The sequence below is a fragment of the Phascolarctos cinereus genome, unplaced genomic scaffold, assembly GCF_003287225.1.
Source record: "Phascolarctos cinereus isolate Bilbo 61053 unplaced genomic scaffold, phaCin_HiC Scaffold_726;HRSCAF=1367, whole genome shotgun sequence".
Classification (NCBI taxonomy): domain Eukaryota; kingdom Metazoa; phylum Chordata; class Mammalia; order Diprotodontia; family Phascolarctidae; genus Phascolarctos; species Phascolarctos cinereus.
The window spans coordinates 121,642,427-121,654,497 of NW_027556098.1; the positions used below are offsets into that span (position 1 = coordinate 121,642,427).

The window sequence follows — 12,071 nt, forward strand, 5'->3', positions numbered from 1 at the left end:
TGCAACAAAGGGGTCGGGTAGGAAGGGGATGGAGAAAAAACAACCAGATTTGCTAAATGTGAGAGATATCACTGGTAACCTTGGATGAAGCTATTTCAGCTGTGTGATGAGTTCCAAATCCAGGAAGCAAAGGGCTGAAGAATCAACATAGAGGAAGTAAAGGCATCCAGTGCAAATGGCTTCTTCTAGGAGTTTGGATGAGAAAAGACACAGGACAATAGCTTGAGGGAAGGAGATGGGTGGATCTAATGAAGTGGGTTTTTTTGGAGAATTGTTTTTTTTTTAAAGGATGTGGGAAACGTGGGCATGTCTGAAGAGAGTAGGGAAGAAGCATGCATATAGTGAGTGGCTGAAGACTAGAGAAAGATGTGACCCTAAATACATAACCCTGGGCAAGTCACTAAACCACTGTGAGCCCCCAAGGTAAGTCTAAGACTAAGTTTTACAGCAGTTGTTTATTTGTACTAGTAGAAAGTGATCTCTACATTAATGAAATCATAGGTGTATACACACACACACACACACACACACACACACATTCTCTCTCTCTCTCTCTCTCTCTCTCTCTCTCTCTCTCTCTCTCTCTCTCTCTCTCTCTCTCTCTCTCTCTCTCTCTCTCTCTCTCTCTCTCTCTCTCTCTCATATACACACTTTATACCTGCATTGGTAACGGAAGTTTCCTAACCAGGAAATTCCTTATACAAGTGAAATCATAGGTATGATCCCTATTACTATCCTGTATATGTATATATATGTATATATATAAAGGCATATGTATGTGTGTGTCTAAGTACATATAACTAGAATAGGGAACGAACTGATCATTTCACTGTTACACGGAATTCTCAGGTGAAGAAAATCCCCTTACCAATGTAGGTCGGCAACTTCTTTGTAAATTACAATCTTAGAGAATTGATCAGAGCAGTGAGAGATTAAGGGCCTTGCTCAACGACTCCCCAGCCATGTGGGTGAGAGGTCACACTTGAACCCCAGTGTTCCTGACTCCGAAACCAGCTCTTTCCCTACTATGCTACGCTGCTTCTCTGCTGCATGTGTGAGAAGTAAGGTGTAAGCCCCAAAATAGTATAAGCAACTGTCACTACACCAGAGAAATTTATAATCTAGGTTAAAAAAATGATGCAGATATTACCACAACACTACACAATAAACCGCTAATTACACAAAACAGTAAATATACATGAAACAGTTCACAAAACAAAGAGCTCATTGTGGGATGGAGTTATCACAGGAGATTTCAAATAAAGGAGGGACTTATGATGGACTCTGAGAAATAAATAGAACATGTATAGTTGGGGAAAAAAAGGAAAATAGCATTCCAAAAATGAAAGTAACAGGAAGAAAGGCAGCAAACTGGAACATTTAGTTTTGTTAATCTTGAAGAATAACGCCAAAGAGAATGACCTGAAAAGCACATGATTCATGATTGGGAACTTTGGGAAATTAACTAAAATAGATCAGATGAAACCACATTATACAGGACCTAAAGCACTAGGAAAAAGTTTGGTCTTGAGCCTCTAGGCACTAGAGAACCAATGAAGAGCCATGAAAAAGGGAGCAACAAGACAAAAGCCCCATTTCATAGATGAAGAAGCTAAGACTCAGACAGCTTTAGTGATTATTTTTGTTTTCATATAGATTCTTTTTTTAAATTAATTTACTTTGAATTATCAACAATCACTTCCATAAACTTTTGAGTTTTAAATTTTTCTCCCCCTCCCTCCCCAAGACGGCGAACAATCTGATATAGGTTATACATATACATTCTTATTAAACATATTTTCACATCAGTGATGTTGTAAGAATTAGAACTAACAGAAGGAACCACCAGAAAGAGGAAACAAATCACTACAGAAGAAAAAAAAACAGCAAATAGTATGCTTCGATCTGCATTCAAATCCCACAGTTCTTTCTTTGGATGTGGATAGCATTTTCTGTCATGAGGCCTTTGGAGATGTCTTAGATCATTGTATTGCCGAGAAGGGTTAAGTCTATCAATATTAGTCCTTGCACAACGTTCTTCCGGTTCTGCTCACTTTACTTAGCATCAGACCATACAAGTCTTTCCAGGTTTTTCTGAAGTCAGCCTGTTCATCATTTCTTATAGTACAATAGTATTCCATTACATTCATATACCACAACCTGTTCAGCCATTCCCCAACTGATGGGCATCAGCTTTAGTGATTTGCCTAAGACCAGGTATTAAGTAAAAAGTGGGATTCAAGACCGTGACTAACTAAATGTCCAGTAGTCTCTTCATCATATCACATTTTCTCCTAAAGACAAATCCCCAAAATGTTCAGTTATTTCTTTAAATTATATTTAGGGATTATATTTATATTTATTTGCTAAATTATATTTAGCAAAATTTATTTCACAATTAAATGTGATTAATCCACAAAACTGGCCTTATATTATATGCACAGTAAAAAGTGCTAATTATTTTTTCCAAAACAAGAATGTCCTTGTGATACCTGAAGAAGTCAAACAACAAATATAGAGTACAGTGAAAAACAGCATATATTTCAATTTCATTCCAAAACTGGCCAAGAGAAACATTAATTAAAAATTATTTAACTATTCCATAAATAAGGTTTAAAAAATAACAAATGAAAACAAAATTCTGAAATTTAAAGGGTCATCGTAAATTTGCAAGTTTTGGTGAAGAAGACACATGTAAATAAAGTTGCACTAAAATCCTGATTTTTTTTTCAGATGAACAAAATCTATCAACTAGTAAGTAAAAAAGAAAAAAAAACCTGGAATCATATATCAAAAGATGGTGCAAAAAAGATCTTAACTAAAGAAAAATGTCATCAAAGTTAACTTGTCTTATTCATAACCTAGCTTGTATTTATTTGGAATGGGATAAAATAGTTACTCTGGGATCTAATACCTAAGGATAGAATTTCAGCTTCAAAGATAGTCACTGACTGTCACAAAACTGGATCATGTAACAATGGACTTAATTTGTGCAAAATTTAGTTTGTCACTGGCAAAATGATCCATAATGGATTTTAAACATTTCGGTATATCAGTCCATTTTTTCACTTTTTATTTCTAAAAAGAATGATCTAATATCTGAAAGAACTGAATCTCCTCACGATCAATGGTTAAGAATGCCAAAGATCTTTATACAAGTTAACTATGTGAGTGAACCACCTATCTAAGTCATCCAATGATGCTTACATTTTTCCTAAGTAAGGAATATTGTTAGTACCCTGTGAAAAATCCTACCTTTAACAGTTTTCACGAATGCTTGTTTTTCTTTGTTGGGATCTTTATCGTCTATTAAAATTCCATGGAAAATACGCCCAAAGGTTCCTAAAAGGAAGAATATTTGAGATGACGTAATACGGCAAGTGAAAAAAAATGTCAATTTAAAAACCTTCATATTCAGTGGTAACTTTAAAACATACAGAAAAGTAGTAAATGTGGTCAACAAAATAGGGCTACAGGAAGTTAAACAGATTTTCCAGTTAGAATTTGATGATTTGTGCTGAGTATCCTAATAAAGGGGTTATGCTGACAGTAGACAAACTATGAAATGATCAGTTAATCAAAATTTACTAAGTACCTACTATGTGCTAATAAGCACTGAAGATAATAAAAGAAAAAATATCCCTGATCTCACAGTGTAATGAGGAAGACAACATGCAAACAACTGTGTACCAACAAGATACATAGAGGATAAAATGGAGATAATCTAAGAAGGAAGGCACTAAGATAAAGAAGGACTACTGGGAAAGGCTTTTTGCAGAAGGCAGGACTTTAGTTAAGACTTTAAGGAAGCCAAAGAAAGAAGAAGGTGGAGATGAGGAGGGACAGAGTTCCAAGCATGAGGGGAAAGTCAGTGAAAATACACAGTTCAGAAGTGTTGCATGCAGAGAGACCAGTGTCATGGGATTGCAGAGGGAAGTAGGGTGCAAAAAGACTGGAAAGGTAGAAAAGGACCTCATAACCTTTTGGGGGTTACAAAAAGCTTTAAAATCCAGAGGGTTTTATATTTGATTATGGAACTTACAGGTAGCCAAAGGCCTTTACTTAATAGGGGAAGAAGTAAATTAGACTTATGCTTAAGATCACTTTGACAGCTGAGTAGAGAATGGACTGGAACAGAAGACAATGCTTTGTTAATTTCAACTTCTAAGTTAAATGGATGTTGGGGAGGAGAAGGGTAAGACAGTTGAATTATCCCTTATCTAAAATAATAAATTTCTGATACAACTACAATTCAATGTTCTCAAAAATGCTAAATCTAGATTCTGAAAAAGCTGGTCTTCAGAAAAGGTACTCTTCAACCTAGAATTTGTGATTTCTGGGCTTAATCCGGAATTACTATGAAAAGTGTACTGATTGCACTGGTACTTGTCTCCCTCTTCTGGAAGCTGGAGAGAACTGATTCCTCATTTTCTCTTGTCCTGGTACCCATCTCTCAATATCAATCCCCCATCCATTGCAGCCTAGCCTGAGCTTGACCCTTCAGGCCAGAGCAACTAGTAAAGGTAACTCCCTAGATTCTGGCCCCATTTCCTCATCATTTAATTCTGAAAACCAAGAAGAAAATCTCAATGCAAAAAAGGGAAGCAGTGGACAATCTTCCCTTTCTCTATCCAATCAACACAACTGAGTTTGAATCCTGCTTCAGACACTTACTAGCTATGTGGCCATAAGCAAGTCACTTACCCAACCTGTTTCTCTCATCAGTAAAATGTAGATAATAGTACCTATACTTCACATGATTGTCATAAGGATCACATGATATAATACATATAAAGCACTTTGCAAAGATATTATTATTCAACATGCCCCTTAATCAAAAAACTGGCTACCAAGTCTCTATTCTTCCATTAATAGCCTCTTTTGACAGAAACAGAGAACCGACTTGTTACAGAAATTTAGAGCAGCTTAAGTGCCTAGATAAGCAATAGCTTTACAAGCTGAAACCCCAAATTGATAGGAAAAAACAAAACCCCAAACTGACCATAGTTCACCCTTCATTCCCAATTAGTTTATGAGCTTACAAGTTAAAACCTAACTCCTGGTCTAATGACTACACAACAGAAAGAAAACAAGCCTTCCTGAAGCACCCTTTGATTTTTTAAGTTCCTTCTGTGAGATTTTCAACATTCTATTCTCCAACACAATGGAAAAATTACTTTGAGAAGGTAATTAAATAATAAGATAGTTTAACCATCCCAAACTATGTATTACGTGATCTTAAGGGATACAAAAAAAGTACATGTAACACTTTTGCAGGAAAAAAGTCTTTGTCTTGTATGATAATATGAAGATCAAAGCCATTTCTTCTGTGTTTATCCTAACACTGATATGAAAATATTAAATGTTTAATGACTAAGATATTTAAATACTGATTTTAGAATAATAGCATATTTAAAATATATAACTTAAAAACTGATTTTGAGAGGATACATACCTTCTTGGAGAACATCTTTTAGTGTTATTCTCTCCCTGGAAATTGCTATATCTTTGACCTTTGCTTTGGCCTCCATAAGAGTGACACTTTTTAGGTCATTCTTCTCTATCCGTAATGTAGGATAACCTGAGGAGCCAACAAAGCCAAACAAAAATAATATAAATACCCTTATAACAAGAATTAGAGACCATCATTTTCCATAATTACCTACATAAAATAATTAATACTCAAAGAACAGATATAGAAACAATAAAAGGAAAAAAGGTTAAGATTCTTTCTCCTGAAAACAAACTGAAGATTCTAGGCAAAGAATTCTTTCCCCACATCCATTATGCAGTAATCAGATGCAGACAGCAATATATTATTAAAATCAGTGCTATTCTGATTGTATATACATGTGTGTTACTACAAGCAAAGCAATACCTGTTTCACAGATTATCAACTGTATTACCTGAAAACCACAGGGAAAATGATGACCTCTTCTGGCCAGATTTTTGCAAATTTGAAAAACAGCCCCTATAAGAAATTATCTAATTCTTCCCCAAAAGGATGATTTTATTACAATATGTCTTTTCTAACAAGTTAGGTGACCACTTAAATATTTTAATCTTCTAACTTCATGCCATGCTGAGGTATTTAAATTAGTTTTAACATCCCCTCATTTTTACCAGAAAGAAAATGAAATTAAATTTATAAAAGCTGAGTAAAATTATTCACTCAGAGAAACAGTGTTGCTAAGCAGACTGAAAGCAAGAAGGAGATGGAGAAGGAGAAGAAGAAGAATGGTATTCTTTGGTAGTTTGGAAATTGGGAAACAAGAAGGAAGGCAGAAGGGCTAAGAATACAATTTCCCAAAAGTTACAAAATAAGGAGGAATAATTACTGGTTAGCAGTTTAATAGATGTGCTAATTTACCTACATCATAGGATTGTTATAAGGAAAGCTTAAAAGGGCTATAGAAAGTGCTATGATTATTATGATTAATGCTTCTCGAATCACCACCTAATAAAGAACAAAAGCAGTTTTTGAGGGATAGTCTTTAAAGACAACTGTCCTCACTCTTTTAGAAATGTTTTATTATGAACTTGAGTACTAAAAAAAATGAGCATTTCCATAAAGCAGAACATAAAGGAAGATTACATATGACACCGTGAATTTCCATTTCACACTGAATATGCTACTTATGGAATTAGGTAAAACAAAGGGCAGTCAGTTCTGTAAGATATTAGCAATATGGCAGTAGTTGCTCCAATGTACTTTGGGAGTAACATGCTTGAGATCAATTACTAGCTCAAAGAATCAGTTACCACACAATCAAACACATTTCTTAGGAAATCTGTCAAATGACAATATAAAGGTGTTTTAAATATTATTGTGGGATTTGGTTGAAGAGTACAACGACATTATTGAAAAACACTACTGGTCAGGACATTATGTGAGGTATAAATAAACTGCATTTGATGATACTTTAATCAAAATTCAAAGTTTCTTACTTTTAGAAAGCATGCTGAATTTATTTTTCCTTAAATAATTAGCAAATTCATAATTCCTCAATTTGAATGGGAAAATAATCCAGGTGCATTTGCAGAAGGTTGAATCTCTAGAAATTCCCCCAAACTAAAAAATGATTAAAGACAGTCTACTTAATATATTTAAATTCACCAATTTTTAAAAAGTCACAATTTCTACTGATCTAACAACTGGAAGTCAAATCTTGAACATCAACGTTAAGTTTCACATATGCATGTGACACTAACCACTTAGGATCACTAGTAGCCTAAAAACCAAGACTAAAGTAAACTGGTTTTAGATTTAAATTAACTCTTACTGGTAACAGGTGTTGCATTGTTAGGAGTATCAGCTCTCAGGTACTGAGTTGTCTGCGTAGATGGCTGGGATAAACCTTGTGAACTACTGCTGTCACTGATGCTGAAAATAATTTGAGATAGAAAGTCAACTCATGAGGAATTTTTACTTCTTTTTTATTTATAACATATGTATGTGTACATATACATACACATATACATATACATTTATGTATACATACATATACATATTCCTAAGTTTTCTTGACCCCAAGACCATTTCTTTATCCACTATTCCATAACTGCCTCTTGCTCCTATTGTTACACGTAACAAGATACTAAAAGCTACATGTAGATGAGCAGTTATGATAATAAAATTATTCTAAAATCTTGGAGATCATAATAATGACTATTTCTTCATAATGACATGTTTCAAGCTGAAATCAGAATGTGTTGAGATTATATACTTTTTCTTTTCTGATATATGGCCATTATTAGAACAAAATGTTAGAGTAAGAAATTAATAATGATTAGAATGATTATCTCTAGGAAAATTAAAACTATGCCACTTTTATTAGATTACTTTTAATAAGGGGTATATAAAATTAAACATGTAAAAGAGAAAAAAAGATAGCCTAAAAGCACAGGAGATTGTGGAGACTGCAAAACAACTAAGCAATGAATACATAAAATACACTTATATCCTATACACCTATAGAACCTACAGTAGACTGCATCAACTCTGCCTCATGATCCTTCAATTTCTAAAATGGATAAAATTTGGGTTTCTTGAAACATGTGCTTGGGAGGGTGGGCTATAATATTTGTTATATTATATTATATTATTATAATATTCTCTTCTTCTATGAGCAATACAAGAATCATACAAAGAAAGAGACTCTATGTTCAACCCATGTTCAAAATTGCTGTAATAAAGCAGTTTTCATATTTGTATCCCTATGGGCCACTTCAGTGAATCACACAATCACTATGGGGAAAATATTCTCTGAAGTACTGCTCTTCAACCAGCTATATTCTCTTAGTCATTTTGTAGTGTAGAGAGGAAAGCAAGGGATGAGGAATTAAGGATTATCTATCAGATCAAAGTATTATCACTTGCTTCTTTCCTTCTTATGGTAGTATCCTTCACGTTGCTCCTGAGCTAAAAGAAAGTTTATGAAAACTACTGAAAAAAACCTCTAAATGAACCTGTTTTTTGTCTCTCCTTCTCTCCAATCCATTTGTTCTGTAACGGCCACATATGTCTGCTCAAACCTTAAATGGCTCTCTACTGTCTGTTCATTAAAGAACAAATATCGTTACCGGCCAGTAAATATACTCCACAATCTGCCTCCAATCTACTCCCTATTTCCATCTACTTCCTAAATATATCTCTAGCCAAACTTAGTAACGTCACTTTATTCCTTGAATACATCTTGTACTTAACCACTTGCATTCATTGGTCTGTCCACCTGTCAAAATTCTATTATCCTTTAAAATCTAATACAAATGCAATATCCTCCAGGGTGGAGAATGACCTTGGCTTGAAATGAAGTCTCCTCTTTTCTAACTCTTATAGCACTTTATACCTCTCTGAGTACTTCCCCAACTAAATGGTAAGAAGCTCCTTGAGGACAAGAATCATCTTATTCATCTTTTTAGTACCCAACATAGCCTAACACACTCTATGTACCTACTTTATAGTCAAGGTAGCAAATGCAGTTATACACACCTCCCCTAATTAGGTCATGTTTTATGGGCCAAGAAGCTTTTCCAGATTTCCGAGCACAATCAAAATACTGAATGTATTAGCCAGATCTCAAGGATAATTCACTTTCATCTTTAGAGACCAGCACACAGAGTATGTCAAAGAATAACTTCTGTCCTCATAAAGATCTCTAAAAATGTCTTATGTTCCCTTCATCCCTTTGAGCTAAACTTACTTACAAAATCCTCAGGATTCTCTTAAGATTTTAATGCAATGAAAACCCTACCATGGCACTATTCAGTCCTGTGTGGTTACGTACTTTCCTTTTATACCCTCAAAGATGCCTCTTCTGTGCATTCTCTCAATTACAATGAATTTTTTATCCTTCGTTGTTCTCTCCTATTCTCATTCCATTCTCTTCTTTCCCCTCTTGAAGTGATAGGAAGAAAAAAAAATCAACTGAAACAACATTTTGAAGAGAAGAGCTGTATATAATCAAATCCCTCATACTTCATCCACAATCATCTCAGAATACTTGTAACAGTTAATAAAATAAACACAAGGGCAGTATCTACAAAATGCTTCTTTATGTGGCTAAAGATTAATTTGTTCTCCCAACTTCCCCCATTTGTTCTTCTCTGGGTACAAGTAATAAGGAAGCAATTTTTAAAAATTATATACAGTACCTGTCATCCAGCTCAATTCTTTTCATACTATGGAGGTGCAAAACAGCTAATATTATTGCTACCAGAAATATTACTGCACAGCAAACCCCTACACTGATATAAAACACACGAGTAGAAGTGGTAGGAGCTGCATTTACAGGATCATCTGAAATTTAAAAAAAAAAAAAGGGGGAGATTATCAGTATAACATATATGTGAGTTCTTTTAAAGTACATTTTTAACAAATAGAAAAATTTCACATTAGTCGAAGTTTATAGTAAATCAGTTACTAGTATAAAGTCACACAAATAATATATAGTGGGAAAGAAAAGTATTTATTCTTTGAAAAATACTTTTAGTAGGAATTCTGGTAGAAAAATATAAAAATAATTCACCCAACTTTGGAGAAATAGCCAATGTTGAAGAGGCTGTGAGAAAATAAGCCTGCCAATACAGTATTAATGAACTGTTAATTCTAGAAAATAATTTGGAATTTTGCAAGAAAATTCACTAAAATTATTCATACCTTTTAATACAACAATTCCACCATTAAACATGTATTGTAAAGAGTTCAAAGACATAGAGGAAAAAAAGGTCCTACATATGCCAAAATATCATAACAACACTTTTGTAACAGGAAAAACTAGAAACCAAAGTAGGTACCTATCAACTGGACAATGACTGCAAAAACTGTGATATATGAATGTAACGAAACATTATAGCACCATAAAAGAATTACAAATATAAGGAATTAGGAGAAATATGGGAAGACTAATATGAACTAAAGCAGAATAAACAGAACCAGAAGGACAAATACAATGACACAAATCAGCAACCAAACAGATTACAGTAACTAATCTTCATCCTAGTTAACACAGTATTATTCTCTTTCACACTCTCAGTGGCTGCTTTTTCAAATCTTCTCTCCCCTCAAGACTCCCATACCACCTCTTCATTCCTCTCAGCAGAGAACCTACCCTCCACTGTCTAATTTACTGAGAAAATATGAGCCATACATTTTGTGTATGCTCTGATTTATATTCTAAACTTCAAATCCTATCTTCATCCATCCTCCATTCTGTCCTCATTTATACCAGTCTCTGACAGAGTTTGCCTTCCCCCTTGCCAAGGCCAGTCACATTAGTTTTTTAAAAAGCTGTCATATAATAACTGCCTTTTATCATCTTTGCTAATTTGATAAATAATTTTTATATTCACCTTGTAGAAATATTTTTTCAAAGAGTGAATTCTCTCCTTTCTCATAAGTATTTTTATAAATACAAGACACCACCTCACTTCGTTTCTAATGGAAACTTGCACCTAACATCCCCTTTGTCCCTCTCATGTGCAACCTTTACTTATTTCCTTATTCCTTCTCTGATGCTTACAAACATGTTCAAATCTCCTTATTGAAAAAAAAACTTCACTTGACAGTTCAAGTTGTATCTTTCCTCTCTTCACAGACTCCTAGAAAAAGCTATCTACATACTTGTCTTCATTTTCTTCCCTGTTGCTTACTTTTCAACCCTAGCAATATGATTTCTTATTACACCACTCCACTGAAATTGTTTTGTCCAAAGTTACCAAGAATCATTTAATTGCTAAATCAGATAGACTTTCCCAAACCTCTCTGAAGATACTTTTTTTCCCCTGGTTTGCCTCCTACTTTGTCTGATAATTCTTCAAATGTCTTTGCTGGATCAATATCCATTTGATATCCCATAACTATAATTATTCCCTAAGGCTGTCCTGGACCCACTTCTCTTCTTTCTCTGCATCTTTCTCTTTGTGAACTCATCATCTCCCTCTGGTTCAACTATCATTTCTATGTAGACGATTTTTAAATTTGTATAATATCCAGCTTTCACCACTATCTGGATATCTCTCATATAGGCATCTCAAACCTGACATATCAAATTTTTTTAAAAATTCATAATCTTGTCCCCAAACCCTACTCCACTTACTTTAAATTTCCCTGTTTCTGTTGAGGGTACTACCACTTTTGCAGGTTCACAAGCTCAGTCATTCTCAATTCTTAACTCTTCTTCACTGCCATATCCTACCAGTTGCCAAGTGCTTTCAAATATACATCCACTACATCTGCTCTATCAGTCCCCTTTTCATGGCCATCACCCCTAGTTCACATGCTTCTCACCTGACTACTTAGACAGGTTTCTAATTGATTTCCCTGATTCCACTCTCTTATTTCTCCAACTCAATCTCTTCACTGCTGCCAAAACAGTTTTCCACAAGCACAGGCATCACTGTAGCACCACCATCCTCTACAATTGACTCTGAGCAGTCCTATAGCCTCCTTGAGCCCCATCTTCCTCATTTGTAAAATGAGGGGGCTCTGCTAGATGACATCTAAATTCCCTTCCAGTTACAGATGTATGCTCTTATGTCTTAAGTTTCAGAGGCTCCCTACTACCTTTAGG

At 34.6% G+C, this 12,071-nt stretch overlaps 1 protein-coding gene across 2 annotated transcripts in view; it reads right to left on the bottom strand.

Moving 5' to 3' along the window:
- Window positions 1-12,071, bottom strand: part of RYK (receptor like tyrosine kinase) — a 113,142-nt gene that overhangs the window by 44,010 nt on the left and 57,061 nt on the right. Inside the window, exons 6-9 of one of the 2 annotated variants that reach the window (XM_020986079.2) lie at window positions 9,655-9,799; window positions 7,284-7,384; window positions 5,456-5,581; window positions 3,256-3,342 (exon numbers count right to left, since the gene is read on the bottom strand). In XM_020986079.2, the coding sequence (XP_020841738.1) occupies window positions 3,256-3,342; window positions 5,456-5,581; window positions 7,284-7,384; window positions 9,655-9,799 (459 nt within the window). Of the gene's footprint in view, window positions 1-3,255; window positions 3,343-5,455; window positions 5,590-7,282; window positions 7,385-9,654; window positions 9,800-12,071 lie in introns of both variants that reach the window. The other variant, XM_078146761.1, reaches the window with a different exon arrangement.